Below are 15,857 nucleotides of genomic sequence, written 5' to 3'. Positions count from 1 at the left end.
CAAATCAGACACCTAGAGCAATGCAGGTTTCCCACGAATGCCAAGACAAAGCCTTCTACTTTGATCTGACTGATGTTTTTTGAGTTGGGTGAGACCAGACAGGAACCAAACTGCAGCTCCCACATGTGAATGCTGACCCAACATCTGCAGGTGGAGGCATGGACAGCCTTTGTCTTGGTTAACCATCCTGAACAGAGGAAATTGCACAGGCAAACAGGGATGTGAGCCTCCAAACATTCACCCGTGTTGTTCTAATTTCAGGTATGTTTGGGTCCCAGTGTTCTGTGATGACCAGAATGGGGCAAAGAGAATCTGCTACATATTTGGCAGATCTTCAGCCTTACAAGCTAATTCTGTTATCTAAGAATGCAGTAGATGTTAAAAACACATACTGGATATCACACCCGACAGCACCATCAAACATATGGGAATGAATAGAGTATTCCTAAAGGGTCAGAAGACAAAATGCCAGAACACCATCCATATGCCAGTGGGCAGAACGCATCGAATGAATGGGTAAACGTGACTAAGTCATTAGTATAATTTTATCAGTCCACAAATATCACTGCCAAATCAAAGCAGCTATCTATTACCCTATCTATTGCCCCATCCCTGGAAGTGTTCAAGGCCAGGTTGGATGAGGCTTTGGGCAACCTGGTGTAGTGGAGGGTGTCCCTGCCCATGGCAGGGAGGTTGGAACTGGATGATCTTTGAGGTCCCTTCCAACCCTAACCATTCTATGATTCTATGATTCTATTATTTGCCCAACAGCCACACGTTATCTTCCTTCATTACTCAACCTATATAAGCATAAAACTGTGGAAAAAAAATACAGGCCTGTATGGAAAATTGCTGTGGGATTGCAAAAGACGCAGAGCTTGCCAAAGAAAATGAATTCTACAAACTGTTTTTCTTGTTTATGTGCTCTCTCCAGGCCCTCTTGTTTATGTAAGGGCTCGATATACGATCGAGTTACCCTGCGTCAGCCTGGCGGTGGTAATTGTCCGTGTTTGCACTTTTGGCCCGTAGCAAATGCAAGAAAATTTCACTTATTTCGAGCCCCTTTCGCCGCGGGCAGACCCAACGCAACGCACCCTACGTTCCCCGTGGGTGGGACCGTGCACCTAACTTGCAACCAGTGATGTGCTGCATCCCAGGAGCCTGATGCTGTGTTGGAGACCCAGGATTGTGAAAGGCACCCTAGGGGCTCTGGGACAGCTTGTCTGTTTTTCTGCAAGTGCATTGCACGGGCCACACAAATGAAGGACTTACCTGCCATGCCTCAACCTTCTTAATGTCGGCGCAGGATCCGTTCGTGAAGAGTCCTTTCCCAGGAGTACAGGTGTATATATCCTGCAAGGCGTGGGCGATGGAATATACTGCCAGATACACGTTATAGGATATCCGCAAGTGCGTGTAGTCCATGTACGGTGTCTCCACGCTGGTGATGTTCTCATCCCCCGTGCACGGAGGTCGGAAGGCAGCCGTTCCGTTTCCAGCTCCCAGTCCATCTTCATGGCCCTTGTGGAAAGAAGTTGAAGCCGGAGAATTTTTGGACCCATCGGGGAGATAGCAGTTAAACGTCTCCTCCCAAAACTCCTTGGCAAAGCCGTTGTTGTTGGACTTCTTGGGATGCACCTTCTGCAGGAACTCACGAAAGCCCGGGATCTGTCCTGCCTTCAGCGCGAACCCAATGGTGCTGCCGATGACGCGGAAGAACTCCGGCATGGCTATCAGGGAAGAGCTGGCCCAGGCCTCGCTTGCCAGCCAGATCTTGCCAGTGATGTTTCGCCTGACGATCTCTTTGATGAGGGGCTCCAGGTCTGGGCCACTGGAGAAAACAACGATCACCCTTGCCGTGGAGTTCTGGATAACCTCCACAACCTGCTGGATCTCCTCTTCGTCCGAGTACTGGGAGATGAGCTCGCTGAAATCAATGCAGATGTCTCTCTCCTCCGCCTCCTCCCGAAACTTTTCAATCCCTGGCCGGCCATAGTCATCGTCGGCTGCAATTGTTCCCACCCAGTTCCAACGGAAGTACTCGATGATGTCCGCCATCGCCGTGGCCTGATGCTCGTCATTGGGGATCGTGCGGAGGAAGGACTTGAACTGGTTCTTATTGCTCAGGAGGCGACTGGATGAGGCATAGCTGACCTGTGAGAGCACGGTGAACAAGTGAAACACACCATGAAGCGACCTGCCTGGGAACAAATCGCCTACATTTATCCGGCATCGCTGGCAACCTGCGTAACCTCGGATGGGATGAGGAGGGAGCTGAGCACCACACTGCCCACCAGGTACTCCTAGCCTGTGGTTGCAAATGACCCACTCTGAGAGCCTGTATGTTCTTGTAGCTGGGACTGTCTTACAAAGGCACACATAGCTGCTTGGACCCGAGAGGCTGGAGCAAGCTCGTGCCCACCTGCAAGGTCAAGGATCTGAGGGAGAGCGACACTGGCACAAGCTGGGAGGAATGGTAAAGACGTGAGCCACGGGTGGCCTACACGCACCTCGCTGCACTTTCTGCCAAATCCAGAAACAAGAAGAACGTATCTTTCAGATGAACAAGGGCAATGCACATAATTCAGAGAAAATGCTGTTCTCCTCTGTCCTGAACCAGACATGAGACAGCAGGCTGGCATCGCCATCCCTGACCTCCTCTGAAGAGCACTGTCTGTCTCTCCGTGCCTCTCACCTCCGTCCTCATCCTTTAACGGGCTCCACCAGGCACCGTATGCGTGTTGGCTACAAACTCTGCCAGCTGAAGTAGGAAGAAGGTGATGTCTCTCAGTCGCCTTGACCCTGTGGAGCGTTACGGTACTGCTGGCCAACACTACCTTAGTGGTATTTCCTGACCGCTGGCCAGAATCAGCAAAGAAGCCAGTAGGCATTCCACACTCCATGGGCCACCATGTTTTACAGTTGAAACGGAATTTTATTTCTTTTTCTAAAGCTATCAAAAATTTTTTTTTTTTTTCCTAATCAGAACCAGCGCCATATGCTCTGAAGATATAATTCGGATTTTCTACAAGTAAGAAGAAAACCATAAGAAGAGAAGAGAGTAGTTTAAAGATCTGGAGAATTTTTAAAACTCACTTAGCTTCGCATTTTGAGATCGGCATCTGAACTCTTCAGGACTGACTCTCACTTTGAAAACGTCTTTTATAAACAGCTCGTTTTGTACCAAGTGGAAATTTACAGAAAACCTTATTTCCTCCTTAAACTCTAGCATTTAATGTTTCTGCAAGAAGAAAGAGAAGGAGGTCTCCTAGTGCAGTTTTGAGGGCCACAGGAGCAAATCCTCCTTTCACAGAGCTATTCTCTGCCCTGGACATGCTCCTGCCCAGTGCTACTCTCATCTCCTACAACCCGTTGCCAGGAGGTACAGGCAAGGTGCCCCACTCCTGTGGTGAGGGTACGCTGAGGTGAGACACAACCAGAACAGAAATCATAACATTTCCAGTTTCTATGTCAACAGGATGAGTAATGAGCCTTACAGTAATTGCAAAATATACCTCCAACTTGCACTGAAATGCAAGGTCTATTAAGCATGGATTTGCTAATGGCCTTGCTACAAATGGCAGCGATAATGCGTGTTCCAGCGCTGCCCAACAACTCCCAGTTTAAAAGCCTGCTCTCACTTGTCATACTTCCATCACCTGGCTGAGATTTCGTTCCAGAACTGAACCTCCTGACACCTACCCGTTTCTGCAGCCTCTAGGTACGGCTACTTCCTCGTGGCGCGAACGCCATACCCATACCCTGTTGGAAGGGAAAGTCTGAGAACTGCAAACATCTCCTTTGTCCCAGTGGAGACCAGTGACGAGTGGTGCTCCTCAGGGGTCAGTACTGGGGCCAGTGCTGTTTGACATCTTTGTTGGCAACATGGGCAGTGGGATCGAGTGCACCCTCAGCACGTTTGCTGGTGACACCAACTGTGTGGTGTGGTGGGCAAGCTGGAGGGAAGGGATGCCATCCAGAGGGACCTGGACAGGCTGGAGGGGTGGGCCTGTGAGAACCTCATGAAGTTCAACAAGGCCAAGTGCAAGGTCCTGCACATGGGTCGGGGCAATCCCAAGCACAAGGACAGGCTGGGCGGAGAATGGATTGAGAGCAGCCCTGAGGAAAAGGACTTGGGAGTGCTGGGTGATGAGAAGCTCACCATGAGCCGGCACCGTGCGCTGGCAGCCCAGAAAGCCAACCGTGTCCTGGGCTGCATCCAAAGCAGCGGGGGCAGCAGGGCGAGGGAGGGGATTCTGCCCCTCTGCTCTGCTCTCCTGAGACCCCCCTGCAGTGCTGCGTTCAGCGCTGGGGTCCCCAACACACGAAGGACATGGAGCTGCTGGAGCGAGTCCAGAGGAGGCCACGGAGATGATCTGAGGGGCTGGAGCACCTCTGCTCTGGAGACAGGCTGGGAGAGTTGGGGCTGTTCAGCCTGGAGAAGAGAAGGCTCCGGGGTGATCTTATAGCAGCTTTCCAGTACTTAAAGGGGCTACAGGAAAGCTGGAGAGGGGCTTTGGACAAGGGTGTGTAGTGACAGGACAAGGGGCAATGGATTTAAACTGAAGGAGGGGAGATTTAGATTAGATCTAAGGAAGAAATTCTTCCCTCTGAGGGTGGTGAGGCACTGGCACAGGTTGCCCAGAGAAGCTGTGGCTGCCCCATCCCTGGAAGTGTTCCAGGCCAGGTTGGATGAGGCTTTGGGCAACCTGGTGTAGTGGAGGGTGTCCCTGCCCATGGCAGGTGGGTTGGAACTGGATGATCTTTGAGGTCCCTTCCAATACAAACTACTCCATGATTCTATGTTCAGTCCAATCCACCAACTCTTCTTGGCTGTCCTTGTTCAGCTGGTAACGTGATGTGCAAATTAACAGTATGCCTTAAAATGCCATCAGGGTGCTTATTACACGTCACCTTCCAATGCCACTCCAGGCAATACCCAGGTAACATATATTGGTCTTAGCTTAAACCATTCTTGCCCTGCACAGAGACCAAACGTCCATTTTTTCAGACCCCTGCGAGGCAGTTGGACTGATAACATTAAACAGACAAGATACATCCCAGTGCACCAGGCAGACCAGAATCCCTTCCTTCTTCATTTGTGGTGCAGATGGGAATTGGAGCCCTGGCTGAAATAAAGATATATCCTCTCAGGACACACTGAGAGTGTGGTGTGACACCATCTTGTCACAAGGACTCCTGTAAGGTCTGGCACCTGTATTCATTTTAGAAGAGGAATTGGAAATGTTAGGCTCTGGAAGGCAACACATAAATGGATAAGGCCAAGCATTTTTTCAAAAGGTGTCTTTAGTGTGGACATCTCAAATCAAGAGCCATAACATTAAGCTATACAATATGCCAACCTTATAGTTGGCTTAGGGTCTTGGCAGAGCAACAAGTTTGTTAAAAAAAAAAAAGGATGGGACCATGGATGCCAGAACTGGCCCCAGGAGAGTCAGCAGGCATCAAGAAGGATGCTGCAGCACAGGAGCTGCCACAACTACACCACCACGCAGGCGACCCCATGACAAGGGTGGCGCGTCCCCGTGCTCTCACAAACCCTGTTTTGGAGGCCCTAGGGCAAAAGAAAGTCAGGTCAGCCCAGAAGAAACCTTTGCAGCACCTGATCAGCAGAAGCAACAACTTTACAGATCACCTACTTGAATGATCAGAGGTACTGAGAGACCTAAGAGTAGCTGGCCATGACTGAGCTCTGCCTTAAGTGGGATCTGTGGGAGCTGGGCTTGACTAGGCAGTGCCAATGGTGAAGGAACATCACAACTAATCTGTCTAGGCTGGCAACTGCCAACGACTGGTCTGGGTAACCTGTGTTCACAGACTAAAGCACCCTAGTCCGAGTCCTCCTAGACTAAGTTGCTGTTGGCTGAACGTTGTTATTGGCTGCTTGGGAATCTTTTGTGTTTGGGGATTGCAACTTGCTAGCGAGACATATTTCTACCGTAAGAAAACCTCCACATTTTGTATTGTTTCTCTCCTTGAGGTTCTATTGGAAATGGCAAAGATTAAACAAGCCCTGGAGGCTGAGCTCCCCTTGGGACCTTCTGGTGTGCAGTTAGGACCTGATGGCAGAGAGGGACGGGGAAGCCGGCACAGCTGCTGCGCGTACCAGCTTCTGGCAAATGTGAAGACTTGTATTTCTGACTTAAAAAAAATACTTGGTTTGCTTTGACCTAATAAATTTGGAGGGAAGTAGACTGCTTTCTTTCACGTAAACTGTTGTCCCACTTTAATAGCTGGTGCTTCTCACCCTTGTGTTGCCCCTCCGCCCTCCAAGGATGTATTTGCACAGCAAAGGCCACTGCATTTCCAAACCTTCCTTTGTCTGAAACAGAGGTGGAGCACCTACAGTGCAGTTCCCTGTCCTGGTCCTACAAGGCACTTACGGACGCCCTGCAAACAGCAATACCCCCAGCTCCACGTCAAGAAGAGAAGCGAAAACATACCTGAGGTATGTAAAAGAGTCCCAGCAGATTGGCCACAGCGGTAGAGATGCCAGAGCCGGTTGCCCCCACGACCGCGATGGTGGAAGGGATATGTTCTGAGCAGTTGCAGAATTCATCCAGGTTCAAGGAGTCTATCTTGTTCTGGGCCACGAAACTCAGCGTGGCCTCGAGGGCTTTAGAGACTGTATTGCAAGTGTCAAATATCCTGTACCCTAGGGTCATGTTGGGAAGGAGAGTTGGGCTACTGTTTATTTCTTCTATGGCAAAGATCATAGCCTGGAGCCAGCGGAAGCCTCGGAAATTATACCTGGGGGAGCAAAAATAAAAATAGAAGAGTGAGAAGGAGGGAAATGGAGGAGACCAGGACGGAGACAGAGAATGAAGGATTCCAGATACAAAAAACCAAAAGCAACTTACACTGTCTGGTTCGTTCTTGCACCCTACTAAATTTAGAAAGTTTTGCTTTTGTCTTCGGTGGTTACAGAAGAGCCTTGTCTATGCCACAAGGTTTTGTTGTGGTTTTCAACTCTTCAGTTTGAGAGCTCACTTCAGAGGTCGTGAGGATGAGATCCGCTTTTCTAAGTCCCCTAAAGTCTGGGAATGTTGACAGAGAGCATCCCCGCAGCGTCCCTTCTACCTTGTCCCTTCTGCTTGGGCTGCTAACCCTGGATCTCGCGATTCCTGACACAAAGCTACACCTCACACACATCACACACTCCATGCTGTGAGATGGGGCACAAGCAACCTGTCTACACCAGAGAACAGAGACATGCCATAAACGTAAATCCCAGCTTCCTGACTGGTTAATTAGATATTGCAGTGTTTTCATTAAAGGAATAACTTCTCCTTTTGTTGTGGTGCCCTCATACTGTCAAAATGTCTCTCATTTTGCTTTAGACAGGAGCTCAGAAGATGCCATCGGAGCTGGCCTGTGAAGTTCAAACTGGTTTTTGAAGCCTCCTCTGTGCTCCACCTGCTGCAGGACCCGGAGTGGCCGTTCGGAGCATCGCGCGGGCTGGCAAGGAAGGATGCTGATGGGGGCAGGTGACTACTGATCCGAAAAAGAGGGAAGCTTCTTTGTGGCAAGCAGCAGGAAGAAAGTACCTTTGATGTGTGTCATTCTCAAGTTTTACTTGCCGTGGTTTTTTCCTGTAAGAAAAGTGGGTTTGTGCCTGTGAAGCTGCCACGTTTTAGGATAATTCAGCTGGAACAGCGGAATCTTTCATGAACTGAAACCTGCCCTTCTTTGTAATGCACTATAGGTCAGGACAGCAGTTAGTTTGCAGTTTTGTGTTGAGTTGCAGCTGGAAACAGTGAAGTGTCAAAGCTGTTATGCTTGAGATCCATCGGGAAAACTGACAGGCCCCTGAACTGGAAGAGCCTGGGGAAATAGCCTGCCAAAGAACAGATCCTGCAGGAAATCTGTGGATTTTAGGTTTCACATGAGTGCTATTTTGAAAAGCCTTGAGAGATGTTTCCATTACCAAGGTGAAGATTTCTGAAGATAAGCTTCATGAAACGATGAGCTTCCAATTTCTGAGATACACAACCTGAACATTTTTAATTGCTGGATTAAAGGAGTTGCTTCCAAAGTTGACGTTAGCCACGTCTGACTTCTTTCAAGCTGAATGAACAAGCTCCATTACTTCCATTCTAGGAGTTCCATCTAAGATCAGAAGCTCTAAAGGCATCACTTCTGAGGTTTATCTCTAAGTCTTAAAAACTTTGTCTATTCAACTTCATTTCACCTGCCAATTTCCAAATGAGGTTGTACCTCAAAGACCAAACACTGTTTCATCACAAATCTCTTTGAGTCAAAAAATCTGAGGCCAATAAAAATTCTTAGTTATCCTTTGTGACCAAAGGGACAGGTAGCTATTTTCAGATCGCCCTTGAGAAAACGGAACACGTGAGTGTGGGTCACAGTTAGAAGCAATTTGGTCATTTAAAATGTTTTTTGCTCTAATTCCCAAGCTTTAAGGAGCGAGATGCAATGGGAGAGCTCTGAAATAAAAGGGCAAGTCTGGGAGTGAACGAGGCAGCAAGTGTTGAGCACAGAAAACAGACGTGCCGGGCACACCGCGCGGTCCGTAACGCTCCCTGGCATGAAGGGCAGCAAGGAGGGGTGTCGTGATGCATCTTTTTAAAAAGCTACATGTATTTATGGATATTTTTAATTCAAATGAAAACAGGATTTGAAGCAAGGAACTATATTCAGGCTCCTCATGTAAAAGAGGAAAATCTGGAAGCGTTTTCTATATTTAAAGGGAAGACTGGTGAGAAGCTGGGAAGTTCAAAGGTACCACTGTACCACTGTGAAAAGCTTCACGCATTCGGGTATGTGTAAAAGTAAATTTAAGCCTGCTCACATTAAATTATGCAGGTGGAGTGTGACACGGAATTATTTTGCATGCTTGACAGCAATTTGGCTTAATTTTTTTTTCAATGCAGCAAGGTGGTATCTTCAAAAGCAGTGAGAACTGGACCATCTTCCCTCAGCTTCAGAGAACATCTCTGAATGTTTCAGAGATGCAGACTAAGGCCCACGACACACAATTGCTGTTATTTTCATTTCTGACATACGTTCCTGATGGATGTTTATTCACAGCACAAGGCCTGTACTGCAGGTACTTGTGTTTGGATTGATTTTATTTTGGAGGGGAAAGGAGGGCAGTGGGTGTTTTCTGGGAGCTAGACTCCAAAATGTCTTTGATAAGCTTTTGATAATTCACCTCGAACTAGCCTGTGCAGGAGACTTGTGGTTCTTCTCAGTTGCACCTCTGCTGAAAGCAGCATCAGCAGATCCGGAGAAGAGGATCAGATGGGATGGAGACAAACGCACCTCGCTCTCCTGATGGACCTTCAGACAAGGTCTCGATTCATTAACCGACACAGTGTCGTATCGATACCGCACCAGAGCTAACACGGATATGGTCAGATGAAGGCAGCACCACCAAACTAGTCTAAATGAAGCAAGATTTCATGGTTCCTTCAATCCCTGTGAATGAAAATTGTCCGGCTAAGTTCTCCAGCCCAGCAAAGGGCTGCAGATAGGCTCCTCTTGGCTGGCCGAGTACAGGAGCGATGGGTAAGAGCAGCCTTTGAACCTGGAGCAGGTTACACCGATCCAGCTGACCTCCTGTGCCATGCTGCTGCTGTGACTAATGACTAGTCACCGCAACGCTCTGCCAACCATGCAGAAACATGACCAGTAATTCCCATGAAGAAACTGCAAAGGATTTGCTAACAGCAGCAAACTCTTCCTTAGATTTCCAGAAGCTCTAAATAGTCACTGATATTTTCTTGGTGGAAAAGAAGCAGCCTCTGAAACTAATTTTCTGCCGTTTACTTCACAGTTACGTGGGCACAGTCTTGTGTTTCGATGTTTCTGAGACGTGGTGCTATGTGACACGTGGCCATTAAGCTCTAAATGAGAGTTTAATGTAAATAATTCAGTGGCCAAAAGCACAGATAAGAATTTTTATCTACACTCAGTTCTTTCAATGTTTCCCCTCTCGTGCCTGTTCTCCCACCTGCCAAAGAGTGTGCGACCCACTGATCTTTCCATTCCCAGGCAGGAGCACAAACAGGGAAAGAGAAACCAGAAAGGATTCCTCTGCAAACCCTCATCTTAATCTTCACATCTCCAGGGCACAGATTATCTTTGCAGCGGCTCAGTTTGCTGGAGAGTAAACAAGATCTCACTGATTCCTGCAGGTTCCTTCCCAGTTGGTATAAACGTGTCTACCCAGGGGTGCTCCAGGTGGCTTACACATCTCAGCCAGTGTTACTGAGGGGGTATCATTTAAGGGACTATTGCATGGTTTGAGCTCCCTGTAGCTCCATCCCCTGTTTGTTTGTTTGTTGGGTTTGGTTTGAACAGCTCACACCACCCAGATCCAGCAGGGAACCTCGTCCTGATCCCTGTTGGTCTCCGTAAAGGAGTGATTCACAGCCTCATGGGAATTCATGACCTTCATTTATCAAAACTTGCAAGGCACTCAACTAAACCCAAGAGAATATAAAAGAAAGAAGAAAGTAATGTGAAAGCCATAAATACAGCTTTCCCTTATCCTCCCATATCCGACAGGCACTTTTATTCAAGAACGGTGGCAAAGCCTGAAGGTGCCTCTCAGCTCATGCCAGAACTCCTCTTTCTCCAGTGGTTGTACACACATACTAATTTCTCTGTCCTCTCGAGATTTCCAGTACATTAATTACATGTTATTGCTGCTACTACCACTGCTATTACCAAGGAATGCAACGGGGAGACCTTCAGCCGTTTGTTGGATTCCTGCGGTCAGGAGGTAGAATGAGTTGCTTAACACTCTTACAAGCTAAGGCTATGGGTAAGGGGTATTGGGCAGACCAAAGAAAATAAAAAAAAAAAAAAAAAAATTGAAAATTAAAAATAAGAAGGTAGGTGGAAGAAAACAGAGGAAAAGGAAATAATGTGGTCTTAGGGAGGAAGTTCTAAATATCATGTTACGTGTTCAGTTCTGCAGTGGGATTAGCAAACACATCCTCAAGGGGACATATTTCACCCTGTTCTCTCGGATGGACAGACAGACTCAGTGAGTTGAAGCGTCCCGGAGCCACGCTTTGTGAAGCCCTGCACTATGACATGGCGATGATGTCACAGCCTGAAAGCTATGCGTCACAATGCGGGACCTTGGCTAAACTGCTGATCGGAATAGGGGGAATAGGCACTAAAAATGATGACCTAGTGACATCACATCGGAGACACTGTATCCCAGCTCAGTAAAGGCATGTCCTCACTGGAAACAGCTCATTACAGTAAGAGGAATCCATTGGTGTGGCCCATCTGTGCAATAACACTAACGATACCACCACCACCACCACTGAAACCAAGACCACTACCTGAAACCAAGAAAGGAGAGAGAAATCAGGTGAAGAACAGTTCCCTGTGGGTGCTGACAGGGAACGGGGGTCAGGGACTGCCTGTGCTGTGCTCAGCCTCTGCGCACACCAGATAGGCATCAGCCAACATAGAATCATAGAATCATAGAATGGTTAGGGCTGGAAGGGACCTTCAAAGGTCATCTAGTCCAACCCCCCTGCAAGGAACAGGGATATCTCCAACTAGATCAGGTTGCTCAGGGCCTCATCCAACCTGGCCTTGAACGTCTCCAGGGATGGAGCATCCACCATCCAAGGAAAGCTGCTGCGACCCAAAGACAGAAGGTGCATTTATATCAACTGCGGGACACCTGGACAATCAACAGGAGACAAAACCTCTCCCGCTCTCTGTACTCCTGCCTGACATTTGGTGTGGCAAAACCACGAGTAAGTTTTCACTTTGAAGTCTACAACTCAGTGCTTACAGCATGAAGATGTGTTTTCAGCACAACTGGTACAAAATGAATGGGCAACGGATCATTCCCGTTCCCTTTTGCTTTCACTGCTGAGTTACATCTAGAGTTTTCCGAATAATCGCGTGCAAGGCACGCGCAGTAGGTTCAGGCTGGTACATATGCTGAGCTGGGGAGAAAGGGGCTGTGCCACAAGAGTATGAAGAGTGTGAAAACTGAAAAAGTAGGGAGAAAGGTGTCCTACTCATTTTGAGAAGCCCTGTTTGGGAGCCAAGGTATGGCACTGAACACAGCCAAACGCGTGGCAAGGCGTCAAAAACCAGCACAGATCAGGTTGAACGGTCCTCAAAAGAAAGGAAACCCACATAATCTCAAACTGTTTGATGTTGAACCCCACAAGAGACAGGGGAAAACCACCTGCAGGGTTTCAGTGGGACCTCTAGGTCTTTTCTTGGTCTCAAAGCAAGGAGCTTCTCGTGTGGCCTGATGAGTTCTTGCTGTTGCTGTCTAATAAGAGAGAGGATGCCCGCAGACTCCCAGAGAGATTTGGGTCTTATTTTTTTTATATGATAGGAGACATATGTTCCTATGCAATAAAGAGATCTAAAAAGGGTATAAAACTGATTTGCCTCACCTTTGAAAGGATACGGCGGCGCTGGAGAAGGCTCAGAGAAAGGCAACAAGGCCAATCCAAGGTGTGAAACAGATTTAGCACCTTCGGTTTGACCAGGTACAGCCATGCTTATGGTCCTCTAGTGGATTTCCCACCCTATAAAAGTATCTGCCACTACAAGACTGGGGAGATTTTACTTTGGAAAGAAACTAGAACTTAGCTGCTTTTTTTTTTTTCCCCCCTTCTTCCCAGGAAATATGAGTTCACTCATTCCAGACTAGCCACCTGCCCAGAACTGAGGAAGCTCAAAGGTGATATGAAAGACTCTAGGTCATAACTTGAAGAATGTATTGGGCTCTTAGCGTCAGCACGCACAGCCCTGCCCCAAGCTACTACCTAATCATGGAGTCCAAAACCAAAAAGGACCACTATGGTCGTGTTGTGAGCTCTCCGTACAAGTCCAGTCAGAGGAATTTTCTGACTTAAATTCTGCTATTTTTTTTAAGAAAAATCATTTCAGGAAAAATATCTGCTCTTAATTTAACGTGTACCAATAACAAAGAAAACACCGTAGCACATAAACTGGCCCATTAATTATCTTCATCATGAAAATCTCATGACCAGTCTCAAAAAATCTTCTCAATCCAATCTTTTTTGAATTCAACCTTTCCAGGAAATGCACATTTTCTAGTGAAGACATATGCAATAAAGGGGCTTCCAGCCATCTCTAGTCCAATAACCTTCTATTGTATCATAGAATCATAGAATGGTTAGGGCTGGAAGGGACCTTCAAAGGTCATCTAGTCCAACCCCCCTGCAAGGAACAGGGATATCTCCAAGTTGTAGTTGCTACTACCTCTGCAGTTAAATCAGAGAACCATAGAATGGTTTGGGTTGGAAGGGCCTTCAAAGATCATCTAGTTCCAACCCCCCTGCCATGGGCAGGGACACCCTCCACTACACCAGGTTGCCCAAAGCCTCATCCAACCTGGCCTTGAACACTTCCAGGGATGGGGCAGCCACAGCTTCTCTGGGCAACCTCTTCCAGTGCCTCACCAGTCATCTCTGCCTTTCATTAGTATTCTCTCTCCATTTGCATTATGCTATCAACTCACAGTTTATCCAGTTCCTTGAAAGAGGGTGGCAAAGTGGCTCAAACGCCTCTTCAGTCAACTCCTCTCTTTTGCACCTGCACCCCCTTGGTGCAGGGGTAAGGGGAGCACAGATTTTACCCAGGCAATTTTCAGATGGAGGATGCTTTCTAGCAGATCAAACGCGACCCAGAAGGATCTCCCATCGCGTCCTCAAAACAGCTGGTCCAGCTTTTCAGGATTTGCCTGCTGTTGGCAGTGCCACCTCATTAACAAACCTTTTGGCAACCACACCCTTGTAGTACTCGTGGGGGAACGTTCTCCTGCCATCCACTCTAAGAGTGTGACCATGCCAAGACAGTCACTGAGGCTGGCCCGGCGCTCAGAGCAATGAAGGCTCCGTTCAGTTTGCAAATATCTGTGCTGTCCCGCCTGCCACCTGGAGCAGGTGATGGAGAAGACAACAGAGCTGAAAACATCCATCACTTTTTAAAATGCCGCATCTGGGAGAGAAAAAAAAAAATGCTGAAAATCTGGTAGAGCTTCTTGCTCGGCGGAGTAGACATTCCACATACGTTTAGTTCACGACTTTCTTGTGCATGCACAGAAGCAGCCCAAGAAACTCTGCTTAATGACAGTTCTTTCAGCGTGCTCCCTGCTAGAGTATCTGGGGATGGTCTTGTATCCTAGATGGATCTGTCCTGCTCAGTGTCTCAGTGGGAAACCGTGCCTGGAATCCGTAAGCGCAGCAGGAATGCTGTCAGCCGTTCTCCATTGCCACCTGCAGCAAAACTGTCCTAGAGCCTCAGCCTAGGAGGAGAGGTCCCAGTAATTCCAGACACACAGATTTCCACATGATTAGAGAAGAGGTCCCATAACACTGAAGTGTTTTCCTATGCATGGTCGTGACAAAATTCCGCATCAATTTCTTATATTTTGTTTATACAACATCTCAGTTGTCATCGGTTTCTGTCACACTTTCCACTTGTTACGTGTATGGGGTGCAGGGCTGTAAGGTTAAAAATTTCTCATGTTTCATCATAAAAATGGCTACACTTCAACAATCAGGTTGCCCAGAGAAGTTGTAGATGCCCCATCCCTGGAAGTGTTCCAGGCCAGGTTGGATGAGGCTTTGAGCAACCTGGTGTAGTGGAGGGTGTCCCTGCCCATGGCAGGGGGGTTGGAACTGGATGGTCTTTGAGGTCCCTTCCAACCCAAACCATTCTGTGATTCTATGATAATTTGTTTTCATGTGTGTTTCTCCCTCCAGAGTTAACGGCCAAAGACTCAAGGCAAAATGTATATGCAGGTTTACACAGAAGAAAAGGACTTTGGGTGAGGAAAGCCTGGGGAAGGAGTTTGAGTCTGGGACTTCGCAAAGATCCTAGAGAGCCATCTGCGTGTTCAGTGGGATTTTTCAACAGCAGTGACCTATCTCACTTTCACTTACTCGCTTGTTTAGGTATCTAACCACTTTGTAAAGTCTTAGAAGATGAAAGGCAGAACTGGAAAAAAAAAAAAAATTATTTCTAAGCTGGTTTGCTACGCATGCCTGTAATCAAATGAACTTCAGAACACCATGAGTTATGATCTCTCCTTCTAGGAAAGCTCATCTTCAGATATTATTCAAACACCCACTGCGAACGGTCAGATAGATCCATGTTTGGGCAGCCGTGGGTCAGAGAAGGATTGTCCTCTTTCACTGTCCAAGTATTATTTATGTTCCTGTTGAGCACAAGCACTTTCTGCCTTTACACGCCTGTTTTGTTCTGTGATTTACACCACACTTTCTCACCGCCTCTACAAGCACCAAGCTACAGACCATATTTATACAACATCTGTACTTAGACAACACAACAGAGCATGTCACCTGTAGCCGAGGAAGGGCAAGACTTCCTCCACCAAAACTTTTTATATTCTCTTTTTGGGGCTTACCTGATACACTCCACTGATTCCGGTCTTGATTTTAGATCCTGGTCTTTAGCAGCCACTCCGAAATGAATGGGGAACAATCCTCCAAGAATAATGTCTCCCTTCTTCTGTGCCCTTTGGTTTGGCCCGTAGGCAACCGTGTTCCAGGTAAATAGCAAAAGAATGAAGCAGCAGCTATATAAAGTCATTGTTCCTCTTTTCACCAGCGGGTTATAGGATGCAAAATCGGAAAAGGTGATGTAAGAGAGCAGACGTTGTAATGTCTAAGCTTTTCCCTTCCTTAATACAGCACAGAGAGGATTTGGGACACATGTCTGCAGGGAGACAAGGAACAGGGTGGGAGCCACAGTGCTGGTGTTTCTCCCTCTGTCTTCTCCATTGCAAAGCCACAGTCCAGCGGTCCTTCTTTCTTCATAACCAAAGC

At 47.5% G+C, this 15,857-nt stretch overlaps 1 protein-coding gene across 2 annotated transcripts in view; it reads right to left on the bottom strand.

Annotated features, from left to right (window-relative positions):
- CASR (calcium sensing receptor) overlaps positions 1-15,621 on the bottom strand; it is a 45,109-nt gene extending 29,488 nt beyond the window's left edge. For both annotated transcript variants that reach the window (XM_086608789.1, XM_086608885.1), the window contains exons 1-3: positions 15,437-15,621; positions 6,465-6,771; positions 1,273-2,154 (exon numbers count right to left, since the gene is read on the bottom strand). In XM_086608789.1, the coding sequence (XP_086464915.1) occupies positions 1,273-2,154; positions 6,465-6,771; positions 15,437-15,621 (1,374 nt within the window). The remainder of the gene's footprint in view (positions 1-1,272; positions 2,155-6,464; positions 6,772-15,436) is intronic.
- Positions 15,622-15,857: the final 236 nt, after the last annotated feature.

The sequence above is a fragment of the Tauraco erythrolophus genome, chromosome 1 (genome assembly GCF_009769465.1).
Source record: "Tauraco erythrolophus isolate bTauEry1 chromosome 1, bTauEry1.pri, whole genome shotgun sequence".
NCBI lineage: Eukaryota > Metazoa > Chordata > Aves > Musophagiformes > Musophagidae > Tauraco > Tauraco erythrolophus.
This window is presented reverse-complemented; position numbering and strand designations above follow the sequence as displayed.